This window comes from Rhinolophus hipposideros (genome assembly GCF_964194185.1).
Source record: "Rhinolophus hipposideros genome assembly, chromosome: 5".
Taxonomy (NCBI): domain Eukaryota; kingdom Metazoa; phylum Chordata; class Mammalia; order Chiroptera; family Rhinolophidae; genus Rhinolophus; species Rhinolophus hipposideros.
The window spans coordinates 28,669,908-28,685,903 of NC_138051.1; the positions used below are offsets into that span (position 1 = coordinate 28,669,908).

At 52.9% G+C, this 15,996-nt stretch overlaps 2 protein-coding genes across 2 annotated transcripts; both read left to right on the top strand.

Moving 5' to 3' along the window:
• Positions 1-934: 934 nt before the first annotated feature.
• Positions 935-2,365, top strand: CEBPE (CCAAT enhancer binding protein epsilon; the record flags this gene model as incomplete). The annotated part of the gene is made up of 2 exons (XM_081048033.1): positions 935-1,444; positions 2,030-2,365. The coding sequence occupies 2 exons, from the start codon at positions 935-937 to the stop codon at positions 2,363-2,365; spliced, it is 846 nt and encodes a 281-aa protein (XP_080904159.1).
• An 8,892-nt stretch (positions 2,366-11,257) lies between these two features.
• On the top strand, positions 11,258-15,901 carry CIROP (ciliated left-right organizer metallopeptidase; the record flags this gene model as incomplete). The annotated part of the gene is made up of 14 exons (XM_081048353.1): positions 11,258-11,555; positions 11,688-11,772; positions 11,864-11,915; positions 12,215-12,358; positions 12,633-12,758; positions 12,961-13,045; positions 13,211-13,356; positions 13,429-13,603; positions 13,786-13,855; positions 13,932-14,028; positions 14,134-14,406; positions 14,607-14,836; positions 15,016-15,195; positions 15,694-15,901. The coding sequence occupies 14 exons, from the start codon at positions 11,258-11,260 to the stop codon at positions 15,899-15,901; spliced, it is 2,169 nt and encodes a 722-aa protein (XP_080904479.1).
• Between the last annotated feature and the right edge of the window lie 95 nt (positions 15,902-15,996).

Here is a 15,996-nt window from a genome sequence, read left to right on the forward strand (position 1 = left end):
GGTTCCTGGGGCAGCAGCCTGCCTGGGCCTGGGGCACAGAGCCCAAGTCCTGCCCAGGGCCTTCAGCCAAGCCAGGCACTCAGGGACAGTGCCAGGCTGCTAGAGCCAGCCAGGGCTGGCAACACATGAGGGTTTGGGCTATTGCACAGATCTTGTGCAAAATCTAGCAAATAAGCATGCTCTACGCCACAACACATGCCCCGTGTATGGCTTGGTCCCAGAACTTATCACTACTTCCTAGACCCCTTAAACTCCCCCTGGCCTGCACCCAGGAGGCTGACCTGGGAGGTGGGGCTACAAAAGGAACTGACTGCCCCTGGGGGGGGGTGGAGCCCTTGGGGGTACAGAAAGGGAGGCGTGTCAGGGGAGGAGCTCAGCCCAGGCTGGGGGTCGGCACTGTAGGAGGGTGTTCTCCGTTCATTCTCACTTGCCACCTCATTCTGCAAAGAACTTTCTGGAAGTCGGAGGGAGGAGGATACTCGGAGGGAGGTGTTGTCTTCCGCGAGGGCTCTGGAATCCCCTAGACTCAACTGGGACTGGAGAGGCGTTCCCAGAAGCATCAGCTTTTGGGAGGCTCAGAACTCTGCCTTGGACCCTGACCAAAGAGTGCCCCAACCGCTAAATAGTCCGGGGCCCCATTTCTCTAAGGCCTGCATCCTTCCTTCGGGGTGCGCCCTGCCCCTCCCTGAGTCACCCCAGGGAGAGAGGGGGGGGAAAACGGAAGAGAAAAGAGGCATTGACTACAGAGGAAGGAAAAGGAAAGGGCAGAGGAGGGAGGAGAGAGGCCACACAGGAGTGGGTGACAGAGGAGACCGAGAGGGCAGATCTAGGGCAGATCTAGGGCAGGGGGAGATAGAGAGAGGGCAGGCCAAGCATCCCACGGGTGCCCCAAAAGCAGGGCTCAGGGGCGGGGAGCCCAGGGGGCGGGCCGGCCATGTCCCACGGGACCTACTACGAGTGTGAGCCCCGGGCTGGCCAGCAGCCACTCGAATTCTCAGGGGGCCGTGTGGGGTCCGGGGAGCTGGGGGACATGTGTGAGCATGAGGCCTCCATCGACCTCTCGGCCTACATCGAGTCTGGGGAGGAGCAGCTCCTCTCCGACCTCTTCTCTGTGAAGCCAGCACCAGAGGCCCGAGGCCTCAAGGGCGCCGGAAACCCTGCCTTCCCCCACTACCTGCCGCCTGACCCGCGGCCCTTCGCCTACCCTCCACATACCTTCGGCCCCGACAGGAAAGCGTTGGGGCCTGGCATCTACAGCAGCCCAGGGAGCTACGACCCCAGGGCCGTGGCTGTGAAGGAGGAGCCTCGGGGGCCCGAGGGCAGCCGAGGGGCAAGCCGAAGTGGCTACAATCCTCTGCAGTACCAAGTGGCACACTGTGGGCAGACAGCCATGCACTTGCCCCCAACCCTGGCAGCATCCAACCAGCCCCTGCGCGTCCTCAAGGTAAGAGCAGGTCAATTTTCCTCCTTGCCTTCCAGGGGCTGGAGAACCGTGTGGATGGGGGAACTCTGAGCTTCCTGCTTTAATTCTTAACGGGTCTGTGTTTGGTGTTGCTCTGTGAAAATGACCCACCCCGAAGCCTTCTGTGCCCACCACCCAACCCTGACCTAGCTTTGCTTCTCTGTGAATTCACTCTCAGCCTGGACCCTACTGTGTCCTGCAGTCCCTGTGAATAGGTGACCTACTCAGACCTCAGCCTCCCCACCCCCAGCTTCTCTGCTGCCCACCAGCCCCCTCCTCTTGTTTCTCTACCTCCGGCTTCTAGAAAGGGAAATGCCCGCTGATCATAGAACAGGAGACTGAAGTGTCCTCAGAGAGCGTGGGAACACGAAAGAGAGTTTTGGTCAGAGCAAGGACCCCATGCATCTGGCAAAGCAATGGCTGCTTTGACTGGGAGCCAGGAGCTGATTCTAGAGCCCATGTCCCTTTGATGCCCAAGGGAGCTCCGGCTTCAGGCATTCCTGCCCTGTCTCCACTCCGCTTCCTGGCCAGCCCTCACCTCTTGTGCTTCTGTACCTTCCCCTCCAGGCCCCTTTGGCCGCGGCCGCACCACCCTGCAGCCCCCTTCTCAAGGCGCCCTCCCCAGCTGGCTCCTCACACAAGGGCAAGAAGGCGGTGAACAAAGACAGCCTGGAGTACCGGCTGAGGCGGGAGCGCAACAACATTGCTGTGCGCAAGAGTCGGGACAAGGCCAAGAGGCGCATCCTGGAGACGCAGCAGAAGGTGCTGGAGTACATGGCGGAGAACGAGCGCCTCCGCAGCCGCGTGGAGCAGCTGACCCAGGAGCTGGACACCCTTCGCAACCTCTTCCGCCAGATCCCGGAGGCCGCCAACCTCATCAAGGGTGTGGGCAGCTGCAGCTGAGCCCAGCCGGCAGACTGTGGGCACCAGCCCCCTGGCCCAGCCTGACCCTGGGGACCCCCACCCTGCTGGGGTCCCAGAGGCCTTCACCGGCAGAGCCTGAAACATAGACCATGGACAAATGGCAGCGGGTGGCAAGGGAGGAGGGCAGGCCTCAGCATTATGATTCTGTGGCTGAATAAAATTGCACTATGACTCAGTGCTGGGGCTGTACAGTGTGTGTGTGTGTGTGTGTGTGTGTGTGTGTGTGTGTCCTTGTGTGGCATGGGGGACTCCAAGGGCATGCATGTAGCTAGGTCTACCTACCTCTTGATTCCATGCCCAAATGAATATTTGGGAATATTCCCAAATATTCAGCAGATTTGCTACCCACAGATCTGCCCCCAAGAAATCCCCAGGCCAGGCTGTGAGCCCGTCACTCTGTTCTCTTCTCCCCTTTCTCCCACTGACTCTGTTCTCTGGTCTCTGAAGACACCTCTACCCCCACCCACAGGACCTGGAGCAGCCTCTGATTACTGTCCTCACAGAGCTCTGGCTTGGAGGGAGATCCAGCACCACCCAGCCCCTTCTGCACAGGCCTGCTGACTCCAGCCTCTCTCTCACCTTGATGGCTCAGTCTGGGAGTTCCTGTCCCAGGTGACCAAGGGAAAATTCCACATGGCTCTGCCGTATTTGTGGTCCCTTAGCTCTTAATCCAGACTCGATCCCTTTTCTTCAGATCCCCAGCTTCAGTCTACCAGACTGACATGCCTTTATGGCTCCTTCCCACCCACTCCCATCTTTGTCCCTTATCCCTTGGGACTCAGGTGCCGTAAAGCATGAGGATCTGGGTCCTTGTGGGATGAATCCGTTGGGAAAGGCCTTGAGTCCTGTTTGCATATGAGAACATTGATGACGAGGAGGATGACACCCACCTGTGCCAGTGAAACCCCATGTTGAAAGCGTTTGCTTTTTCACAGAACTCTCGCCTAAGAAGCAAAATAGTACAATGCTTGACAGCCTGTTTGAAACTCACTCTGCTATTTATTAGCTGTGTGACCTCAAGCCAGTTACTTCTCTGTGTGCCTCAATTTCCTCGTCTGCAAAATGGGAGTATTGCTAGCCCCACCTCATAATGCTGTTATGTTTACAGATCAACAGAGCCTGGCACAGGGTCGGCATGAATAATTGTTATTATTCCATTTTGCTAGATGTGAAAGGACCTCAGAGATCTCATCTAAACTTCTCATTTTGCAGGTGAGGAAAGTGAGGCCTCAGAGAGGGGAAGGGACTTACTCGGAGTCATGAAATTGGTTAGAAGCAGAACCAAAACTAACTCCATAAAATCACAGATCTCAAGAGGTGCTGGAAAAGACCTCAAGAGATCATCCGGTAGGCTTTATCCTCAGACAAGCAAGATAGTGTGAGCCACATTTTGTAGATAAAGCAGTTGAGGGCCAGCGGGGATAAGAGACGGTCTCCTGAAGCTCACTCCATCCCTTTGCTGTCAGCACAGGGCACCTGTCTCTCTCCTCGGCTCTCACACCTCCCCTCAGAGGTGTACAGCACACAGTGGGTCACCTGAATCCCATTCATACGTTATTGGGAATGCCAGACAGAGACAAGGCGAGAGGCACAATACAGGCTAGTGACAGTCTCTCCTAGGTCACTAATGACTTGTGGGCCACTGCTGAGAAAGCGTAAGTTAAACAACAAGGAATAACTTTCTGAGAGACAGAGAGCCTGGAGCCTGGGGCCTGTTCTCTCTCTCCACATTCCCAGTGTGAGCATGTTCCCATATCCCCGGGCATCTGTGTGCACCATGCCTGCCTCACACAGGACTCAGTCTCGTTCCTGCCTTTACCTCCGTGTCTCTCAGGCACCATCTCCTACATCTGTGCCCTGGATCCCCTGCCCCATGTCTGGTTTGGGCAGACAGATCTGAACCTCCCTAGGTGGTTTATTCCCTCACTTGCCAGGGGCCGCCTGAGTTTAGAAGGGGGAGATGCCAGTCTCTGTGGATGCTTGGGAGAATCCTGCACCTTCCTTTCAGCCCAGGGGGATAGGTTGCACAAGGGGGTTTGTACAGAACATGCTGAGTGACTCAACCTCCGGATTTCCTCCGCTCAGCTCAAGACCACTGCCCCTTGACTTATTTTCAACCCCACGCTTCTTTCCCACAGCTCTGAAGTGTGTCTCCTCCCAGCCCCCACCGCCCCATTGGCTCCTGGGGACAGGTGGTTGGCACCAGGACCGGAGAAGAGCCACAGCCCAACTGGGAGAGAAGGACATGCCTGGCCCCAGTGGGACACGGAGTGACAGGCACACTTCAATCCTCATATCCCGGGGAGAGACAGGCAGCCAGAAGCCACACTTTCAGAATGAGGCTTTTAACCTGACCTAAACTGGTTTGAGCCAAAGTAACTTATTCAACAAGTATTTGTTGAGCATCTTTCCTGTGACAGACCCTTGCAAAGTACCCAGAGCACTGCAGTAACCAAGACAAACCCAGCTCTTAGCTGAAGGGGCAGGAGGAAAAAGGCAACAAACAAGTGTGCTGAGTGTGCCTTCCTCTGCACCTGCTTGGTCGTACTGCCGTGTTCCAGGTGGGACAGGAGAGTGAAGTTGAGTGCTTGTCCCCACCCCTCCCGGACAGGACAGGACTCTCCACAGCTCCCCAGGGTCCCACTTCACCATTCCCTGCTGCCTTCCCTTAATCCTGTTCCTTCACATCTCTGTATAGCACCTTCATTAAACTCACTAATTACTCCATTTGAATATGCCCATTAGGGAAAACACATAAACAAGCAAGTAAGGAGGCTATTTCAGCTGGAGTGGTCAAGGAAGGCCTCTCTGAGGAGGTGACTTTTAAGCTGAAACCTAAAAAAACTTCAAGAAGGAGGCAGATGTGCCAAGTTGAGGGGAACATGAGCAGAGGGGAGAGCAAATGCTAAGGCCCTGAGGTATATGGGTGGGGGTGGGGGGAGTGAGAAAAAGAAAGAAAGCCCAGGGGAAGCTGGCAGGATGGAAAGGAGCAAAGGGATAAGCAAGTTGCAAAACTGCTCATTCCTTCTGCTGGGAAGAACAGTCCCTAAGAAGTTGGGGTGGGATGAACAAGCAGGCGTATCTCTGCTCCCACCAAAGGCAAAGCAGATGGCAGAAAGGAAGAGTCCCCGGGCAGGGAGGGCAGTTAGCCCCACCTCTGCCTGGGGAAAGGCTGGAGGCCTGGGGACTCGAGGGTAATTTGGGAAAACCAGCCAATCAAAGTGCAAACAGCACAAACATGCATTCCTATTGCTTTAAAATCCACAGCTTGGGCCCGTTTTTCCTTCATGAGCAAACATAGGTACCAGGATGAGAGTCCTGAGCTGACAGATAGGATCACAGGCCCCAGGGAAGCCTCGAAGGAAGAAAGGCTATTTGGAGATACCACGAAAAGGGAGGAAGCTACCCAAGGTGAGCCTGCCAAGGTCAGTCCGCGGTGGAAGCTGCTTGTGAAAGCCACTCTCCCTGCTCCGTGCACACCTCCCCACCGCACCCCACCCCCATGGATTGCCACATGCCCGGGCCCCCAGGGCCCCCATCCCAGTGTTGCAAGATCCCGGTTGGGGTTGTGGGGGTGGAAAGGGGCCTCTTCACCTCCACCCCCTACCCTGCCCCAAGCCAGTGAGGGGACTACGGGATGGAAGGGGCAGTAGAGGAGATGCTGAGGCAATGAGAGCCAAGGATGGCTGAGGGCCTCTGCACCTCGTCTGCCACAGGCCAATCACTTCCCATCACCTTCACCTGCCCCTAGCAGGCAGCCCTCTCTCTCTCCTCTCAGGACTCAGCTTGGGCTGCTCCAAAGTGGGACCGGTCCAACCTGGATAGGACTCCTGGCTGGCCTTTGTCAGCTGCTCCTATAAGCAAGTCTGGCCTGGCCTTAGAAAAACTCCAGGCACATAAGAAATTCTCCAGAGCTACCCATGGGGAGATGGTGGGTATTTTTAAAGGAAAATGGCTGGAACTGGCCCACCAATTCTGACTTCAGGGAGCAGCGGAAAGGTCCTGGGACTTGGGGCAAAAAAGGCTTCCTAATAGGGAGAGACCCACCTCCAGAGCTGTAGCCTCTCCTCTTGTAGAAACAGAGATCTGAGGAAGGTAAGGCAAGCCATACATAGATTGGATCCATCCCCCATGTCCCACCAGCCAAGCTTTACCCCTAACCAAGCCCCAAACTGTTCAAACCCTGTTGTCCCCACACCTAGCACTGTCCCCCTGGCCAGGCCATCCAACCCTGCTGCAATCGGGACGGTTTGCAAAACGCCTGCTAGCTCCCGCTTTGTCACCATCTGAGGTTAGGACTGTACTTGGGAGATAAGCCCAGGCCCCACCCGCCTGTCCCGAGTGAGACTGCCGGCCTGCTGCAATCGGGACGGTTTGCAAAACCCCTGCTGGCTCCAGCTCTGTCACCATCTGAGGTTAGGGCTGCACCCCAAGATAAAGCCTAGCCCCGCCCACCGGCTCTGCCTTCAAACCTCACAAGCAGCAGGCAGCATGGCCAAGAGACAGAACTCCTGGGAAGCCCACTTAGGGTCTGGAAGCCTAGTGAAGAGCCCTGGTCCTCTCCTCACCTCTTCTCCCCTTCATCCCTAGCCTCACCTGTGCATACGTTCCCCATCACTGTCCTCTACCCTCACTCTCCATCTACTCTCCTCACCTTTCCTCCTGCCTCAGCTCCCTCCTGCCTGCCTTCCTTCATTCATTCTTTGGCTTAAAAAATACTTCCCACCTACATCTACTCCAGGGCAGGCACTTAGCTTGTTATGGGAACTACAAGATAAACAAGGAGGATGGTCCCTGCCCTTGGGCTTACCAATTCGTGAGGGGGGAGGGGTACAGACAAATGGGATCTTACAAATAAATATATCATTCTAAACCGTGGGCAGTGCTGTGTGGCAAAAGTAAAAAGATGACTGTGACAGATATTAACAAAGGCACTTGATTTAAATGTGTGCAGAAAGGCTTCTTTGACGAAGTAACATTTAAGCAGGTATCTAAAAGGTGAATAGGAATCAGCCAAGAGACTGAATCAGGAATAGGATTCAAGAGACTGAAGTCAAGAGACTGAATCAGCCAAGAGACTGAATAGGAATCAGTCTGGCAAAAAGTGGAGTTCCCAGCAGAGAGAAGTGTGTGCAAAGGCCCCCAGCTGCAGGTCCCTCCCAGTCACAGATGCTGGGGAGGTGCAGGCAGACGAGGCCGAAGGTGGGGAGCTGCCATCAGAGGGGCTGAGGGCACATCTCGCTTGATGGGAATCTCGCTTGATGGGAATCACCTTCCAAAGGAAAAGGACATTCCTCTCCCAACTGGAAAGAAGGGATGGCAGCAGACAGGTTTGCAGCAGGCTGAGGCTGGCTTCTATTTCACCGTGAAAGAGGTGACTGCAAGTGACTGAGCAGCAGGCTCAGAGAAGGAGGCTTGAAGTTCTGAAATCCTACTTGGTGAGAGTGGAAGAGGGAGCTGATTGCTGAGATTTCTGACTTGGGAACACCCAGCTGAAGACAATTTTAGGGTGCCAACAATCTGTCCTCTGGGGGGATTTCCTTCAGTGGTCATTTGTTGCCCGGGAGCAAGTGGGGCTTACCCAGGGAGATGAGACAGGCAGGACAGACTGGGAAGGCGAGCTGAGGGCACTTACAGAAGAGGGATTTAGTGGTGAACCTGGAACCTAAGGCAAACAGGGAGAGATGAAAAGACAGGAAGGGCCAGTGGTTATTCATTGAGCTCGAAGAACAGCTTCAGTGAGCAGACTTGAGCAAACAAACCATAAGGAAAGGAGATCATATCAGAGAGGGGGATGTTTGATTCAGTTATTTCATAGGTGCTGCAGTTTCTGGTGATGATAAGGCTCTGGGCATGACTCTGGGAGTGGCTTGCTAAGATGGAATGGAGAAGAATGTGGGAGATGAAAGGGTGAAGGAACTGAGAGCTCAGCATGGATGAGTGGAGCAGCCATAGGGCTGACACACCAGCAGGAATGACTGCTCTGCTCAGCCCCTTCTCTCCACCTCCCACCTCCTACCTCCTCTTTCACCTCCACAGCTTCCTCATCAACATCCTCTTTCTTTATCCCTCTCTAACTTCCTGTCTTCATGCCCATTCACACCTTCATCCCTGTCCTCTCTCATTTCCATCCTCCTCTCTAACCCCACCCTCTCTTATCACCTCCATCCTCTCCTTGCCCATTATCTCTCCTTGGCTCCACCTTTTCTCCTCACCCTCATCTTTCTCATCCTGTTCCTCTCATCACAGCTTTCTTTCTCCTTCACGCTGTGCACTTGGGAATCACGCTGTGCACATGGTGAATTCAAGCCTGTGCTCCGGAACCTAACTATGTGGATTCGAATCCCACGTTTACCACTACCCACAATGACTAATTTTGCTGTGCCTCAATTGTAAAATTGAGACAATAATAACCCCTATCTTGTAAGGGTGCAGACAAGATTACATCAGTCTAAAGTGCTTGAAACGATGTCCGGGCACAAAGGAGGTGCTCAATAGAATGATTATTATTCTCACCCTCTCTCCTTACGTCCTTGTTCTATCCGCTTTTTCATTTCTCACCTCCATCATCCCTCTACACCTACTCAACTACTTCATGCCTCTTCAAAGAGGCAGAGATGAATCAGACTAGTCCCTGCCCACAGTCTAGCAGGGACACGAGCACAAAATTAAATGTCAGGAGAGTATAAGTGCTATTTCAAAGATGTGAAAGAAATGCTATTGGAAAACAGAGCATACGCAAACTAACTTGGCCTGGGAAATAGTCTCAACAGGCAGATAACCTCTCAGCTGGATCTTGAAAGATGAAGAATTTGCCAGGCAAAGGCAGAAGGAGGGTATTCCGGCAGAAAGGGGTATTCCAGCAGAAGAAACACGAGGTGTTTCTTGGGCTTCCTCTGCTAGAAGGCATGAAGTTCTACAAAGGGTGTGTCTAGTTAGGATGAACCCCAGCCCTGGCAGGGCATGCCCTCTTCGGTATGACCACAAGGGGGCAGCAAAGCACTAGGAGCGGCTGCCGGCGGGTGGCCAGAAAACCTGCAGAGCCACAGACCTTGGGTCCATCAGGCAAAGCCTGACCAGGAGATTTTGTTCCCAGATGGCCTGGCACAGCCAGGAGAAAAAAGAAAAAAGAAAAAGGCTTCCAACACTTGGAGAAAAAGACTAGGTTTGTCTAAGAGACAGAAAGAGTCCCCTAAAGGTTCGTTACATATGTTGATAAGAACAGAATAGTTCTCCACTGAGTTCAAATGTCTGTAGAACATGCACTCTTTACTTAGTTTTTACTGAGCTTGACACTGTTCTCGGCACTTTACAAATCTTACTCCTCAGAACGACCCTATTAGGCAAGTACAATCATCCCCATTTTTTTTGCAAATGGAAAAACTGAGGCACTTGGCCAAAGTTACATATTCAGAAAGTGGCAGAGTTGATTTGACTCCAGAGTTTGGATGACTCCCTTGTAATGGGTAGTACCAGCCACAGCTCTGGAATGTGCAAGTGTAAAATTCAGCCTCCCTAGCCTTATCAGTCACTAATTAGCTATGTTGCCTTATGTCACTTCCCCCCATCTGCCCCTTCAAAAGTTAAATAATAGGGTGAGGTTCTGTTCCTTCATCCACAAACTGAAGACTAGGCCCTCTGGGCTGTGGATACAAAAGCGGCCAGGAAGCAGGCTCACCTTACAGGAGTGTGGGATGTGGAGGGAGAGCCAGGAAGCCAACAATTGTGATAGAAGATGACAAGCGGTCTGTTAGGAGTAAGGAAGAGAGGTCCCCCTCCCCCTCTGGCAGGTGTGGAATTTAGGCTGAAGGTGTTAAGAAAGGCTTCCCAGAGTAATTACAGGGAAGGTAGGAATTAGCCAAGCAGGCAGGAAAGCAGGGGTATCCAGGCAGGGGCAACACTGTGAAAGCACAGCGTGAGCAAAGAAAACAAAGGGAGTTCCAAGAGTTCCGTAAGAACATCTTTGACTTCCTTTTCTGTGCATTTTAAGAGTTTGCTTGGGGTGGCCGATTAGCTCAGTTAGTTAGAGAGTGGTGCTAATAACACCAAGGTTGCCAGTTCGAGCCCTGCATGGATCACTGTGAGCTGCGCCCTCCTTAAAAAAAAAAAAAAAAAAAAGGTTTGCTTTCCCTCCCTGGCATGCCTACAACCCTGGCATGCCTATAATGGCTTCTGTGAGGCCTCACAGAGCTAACACACTCTCATTGGAGATGTCAGTCTGTCAGTCAACCAATACATATTTGTTGAGCACCTACTAATTCCCTACATAGATGGAGGAGAGGCCTAAACAGCTCACAGTTTAGAGTCCACCCAGCTCTGATATGTGGTTAGTGAAGTTCAGGAACCTTGTTTGCCATTCTCCATGAGTTAGGCAGGCAATATGAAGCAAAGGATACCTTGCCCCCACCCCCTGCTCTCCGCCACACACACACACACACACACACACACACACACACTCCATTATGTTAACACTTATATTTCAGTTTTAGGAAGGTTCCAAGGTTGTCCACTCAGAAAGTCAGTGGAGTTAAGATGAGATATGGAAGAGGGTTAGGAGAATTCTTTCGCGGATGGGGCAGGCTCCTCTTTGCAAAGGTTACTGGATGGAGGCCAGGGGAATAACACTGCCCCTCCCCCAATCCTCCACCTCTGGTGCTCCCCGGAGGAGGCAACTTTGGCCCTTGAGGCTCACATCCGACCTCCTGGCAGGAACTGTAGAGTTAGTCAACAACACTCAAATCTTGACAAAATAAGCAAAAGTGGTAGCAGGGATATGCAGAGAGATGGTAAAGAAAGTCACAAGTAAGTGAAGCCTAGAAAAGGGAGCAGAAGACAGCATCCAGAGCAAGCTAGGAAGACACTGGAAGGAAGATGCTGCTGTCGCTGCTTCTCCTGGGGACTGCCACTAGCAGGTGTCTACATGATGAGACACAGAAGTCGGTGCGCCTTCTCAGGCCCCCTTCCCCTCATCGTCCATCAAACCTCCGCTCTTCCTCCCTCACCCTCCCTGGCTCCCGTGATCCTCAGCCCCTCCGAATTCAAACCTGCTATGTTAGAGAACCTGTGCCCGATGGAGGTTGGGATCTGGAGAGAGACAGGATGAATGGGGAGTCCCGAGTGCTGGCCGCAGTGAGCGAGGCTGCCCAGCGACTGCAGGGTATCCTAGCAGGTGAGTAGGAGAGCGGGAGTCAGGGAGGCTGAGGGTCAGAGGGAGCCGGGGCAGGAGACCAGCACAGGAGAGGACCTGGAACTCTAAGCTGTGGAGGTGAAACGGACCTCTCACCTTGTTAAGTGCCTCCAGTGCGAGGACCCCTGCTTCTGAGTCGAGACCCTGCACAGTACTGCCATGCTGTCTGGGGAGACCCACGTACCCCAAACTATCACAGGTTAGTTCACGTCACTGAGAATGTATTCAATCCCTCTTCAATGATACCCAGAAATGTCTCTAGCTCATCTACACATATTCATTCTTGGCAGGTGCAGCCTCTTGAACGCAGGGTACAAAGGAGAGAGTTGCCTGGGGGCGAGGGTGAGAGCAACTTCTCAGATCTGGGGATCTGAGCTCCCTAGCCTGCGCAGACCCCTCCAAGACCACCAGCATCAGCATTACTTAATGTGCTTCCTAGCAATGCAGATTCCTGAGCCCCTTCTCTACCTGGCAATTTATTAAATCAGAGATGGGGGGAACGATAGAACTCCCTATTCTAACCGGGTGCCAAAATGACACCGAGGCAGACTAAAGGCCCCTCACTCCTAGCACCCAGTTTCTTGTTGTCCTCCCTCCTAGCCCACCTGCTAATCCAGATGCTACCCTTTACTCCCTGCTAGATCCCTGATGCCCATCTCCACGGTTATGCCTTGTGGCCGGAGCAGGGTCCTCCACAACTGGTCCAGCCAGATGGGCCTGGGGTCCAAGACACCGATTTTCTCCTGTATGTGCGGCTTGCCCATACTTCCAAGTGCCATCGAGAGGTGAAGTTCAAATCAGATTCCTTTTCCCTGCTCTGCCTCTCTTAATCTTAAATATCATGGGAAGGGGTAAAGAGCATACAAGCAGCTTTTATTAAGTTGTGCTTACTTGGGGGAACTTGGGGCATGCTGATGACGTTCGGGTGGGGACTAAAAGCCCCCTAAGCCATCCCTTGGTACCACCCCTGCCAAGTTCCCTGGTCCTCCATTTTCAGGAAGATTTCTGTTTCCCTACTTGTCTCCTTTCCTCCCCTACCTTGTCCTGACCGGTCCACAGCCCTCTATCATTGCCTACGCTGCCTGCTGCCAGCTGGACTCAGAAGACAGACCCCTTGCTGGTACCATTGTCTACTGTACCCAACAGCTCACCAGCCCTCGTCTCAGCCATAGTGACATCGTCACGGTGACTGCTGCATGACAGGTTGGGGTAGGGGACAGGTCACTCAGCTTCCCATGATGGGGGAGACCCTACTAAAGAGGGAATAGAAGGTGCCTCAAGCTCTAAGAAGAGGTGATTGAACAGAGGAGCTATGGAGTGACTGGGCAGTCCTGCTGCAAATCTAGTTCCCCTCATTCTGCCGTCATTTGCCGTCATTTGTCTTTAGGCCACACTGCACGAATTGCTCCACGCCCTGGGTTTCTCTGGACAGCTCTTCAAGAAGTGGCGGGATTGCCCCTCGGGACCCAGTGGTAAATGAGAGTGAGGGAAAGGTCCTCCCACAATGCCAACCATAGGGAATCACTACTAGCTCATTAACTCCTTCCTTCCAATTGTATCTCACCCTTCCTAAGTTGTTCTCGCCTATCAGAAACGAGTTACTCTTCAGGTGGGCCTTCTCCCCTTTCTGTACCCAGTTCCAGAGAACTGTTCTACAAGGCAACAGGTGACAAGGCGAGATGAGTGGGGACAGCTGCTTCTGACCACCCCATCTGTTAGCCACAGCCTGGCCAAACACTTGGGAGTGCATGGGGTTTCACTGGGTGTGCCCTTGGAAGAAGAGGTGAGAATGAGTACACCTGGGCTGATGGAAGAACGAGGGAGTAGCCAGGTGGCAACCGGCTACCTCCTCCAGCAGGGCCCTTTGTCTTCACACTGGGAGGCCCGACTACTCCAGGGCTCTATAATGACTGCCACCTTTGATGGTACCCAGCGCACTCGACTGGACCCCATCACTCTTGCTGCCTTCCAAGACTCAGGGTGGTACCAAGTCAACCACAGTGCTGCTCAGGAGCTGCTGTGGGGCCAGGGTGAGAAATAAGGGAGAATTGCAGAATTCATGACCAGAGTCAGTTCAGGGGAAGTGAGAGGCCGAAAAGGATTATCTGCTCCCAAGATGTAATGGAAGCTGTAAGCATAGCTGGCACTGAGGGATGTTTGGGGCTTCATTTGTTCTGAGGGCTCTTTCTCTCTCTTCCTATCTCTCAAGCAGGATCTGGCCTGGAATTTGGCCTGGTGACCACATGTGGGACTGGCTCCTCAGACTTCTTCTGTACTGGCAGGTGTGTGTATGAAGTGGTTGAGGGGCGGTGCAGCCGTCAGTGATTCTGGTGTCACTCCACCATCCCTTCTGCACAGTGGACTGGGCTGCCACTACCTGCACCTGGACAAGGGAAGCTGCTCCTCAGACCCCGTGCTGGAAGGCTGCCGCATGTACAAGCCCTTGGCCAACAGGGTGAGTAGACTAGAGAACAGAGAGTGAAAATGAGTGGGCCTGGAGAGGAGTCAACTTCCAAGGCATCGAGACAAACACTATTCTATCTTTTGCCCTGCCCTTCAGAGTGAATGCTGGAAGAAGGAAAATGGATTCCCACCTGGGGCAGACAATCCCCATGGGGAGATCTACCATTCCCAGAGTCGTTGCTTCCTTGCCAACCTCACGTCACGACTGTTCCCTGGGGACAAGGCCAGGCAGCCCTCTCACGTCCCACACCTGAAGGAAGTGGCGCTCACTGGCCGATGCTACTTACATCAATGCACAGAGAGGGGGGCCTACAACGTTCAGGTGGAGGGATCCCCCTGGACCTCATGCCTTCCAGGAAAGGCTATTCAGGTGGCTGTTGTGGGTAAAATAGCTGTAGCACACTGGCAAAGAGAAGTTTGGATAGTGGTACTATCCAACCTGTTTCATGTTCATTTTTTACTAAGTACCCACTGAGCCCATGACTCTGATCTAGATTGTCCGTTTTCCTTAGGAGGGCTTGAGCAACTAACAGAGGCTCTAACCGTACCCTGCTACATGTTTCCTTGCAGATACCTGGGTACTATGGCCTTCTCTTCTGTCCCCGGGGTCGGCTGTGTCAGACTAATGAAGGTACAGATGCTATTACTTCGCCACCTGTGAGTCTTGCAACCGAAGACCTGTTACTCCAGGTGTCTTTGGGATTAGCTGGGCCCCCAGGCCACTCCCTGGGGAAGGAAGAGCGGGAAGAGTTGGCTGAAGCAGTCCTACAGGCTCTGGTGAGCAGAGGAGGCACTGGCAGGTAAAAGGACGGTTCAGGCTGAGGATTTACATGATGGGCCATGGAGAAGGCTTAGGTCCTTTACTTCACAACTGTCCTCTGGAGACCTTCTGTTCATCCCACTGCTAAGCCTGCACCTGTTTTGAGATATACTCTTCCAGGGACTAGACCTCCATTAAGAGATCCAAATGTCCATTTAGGTGCTATTTCCACAGCCCCTCCCTTACCACTGGTCTGGTGTTCCGTGTGCGTATGTGGCAGTCCCCTGGTTGCCAGGGGCCTTCGGTTGGTATGCTGCACAGGGCCCTGACCCTGACTCTCCAGAAGCAGCCTCTAGAAGTTTATTATGGAGGAGCCAGCTTTACCACAGAGCACAACAAGTAAGATATTCCGGTTTGTTTTCAAATTCTGAGGCCAGATGTTTGAAATTGCACTTATTAAACACCCATTCATGTGTAAACTGTCCTAGATAGGGTTATTTCAGAAAACAAGGATCCCTCGGGGCTGTCATTATAGGCACCTCTCCCCAATAGTCGAGTTCCCCCATCTCTAGGACACAGAGATCCTAGCCCCCTTGCCTTAAGCACTATCCAGGCACCATGTCTAGCTACCTAAACACCATAGGCTAATTCTTCCCTTAGGCCACTTTCCTCACTGCCAAGTTAAGTCTCGGAACTTCCAACAATCTAAGTTGCTGGAAGACTTGGATCTTGGTCTTATTCCTACTTTCAGATTCTATGGTCCCTTGATTTCCTATTTAGCTTACTGTTTGGATGAAGCACGGTTTCATCAGCTCTATGTATTATAATAAATGTAAAGCCCTTCACCTCCTAAGCCTAGGCATTATTCCAGGCCAAATATTACCTCTATGTTCCTAGGTTGCTGGTTACCTTGCGCCATGATCCCTCCATGACCTGTCTAAGTCTGACCCTGGGACTCTGCGTAGCACTGCTTATCCTAGTGGGTGCACTGGGAACCGTGGCCTATCAGAAACGAGCTACTCTTCAGGTGGGACCATCTACCCCTGACCATTCATCAGAGCTCCAAGGCACAAGGGGCCCAGCTGGAGGAATAAGGGAGGTGTGACGTTAACCAGAGCATGATGGGGACAGGACAGAGATCATTTCCTGGAAGACAGAGGATGGAAGGTCAATCTACTATCTACATTTAAGTTCTACTTT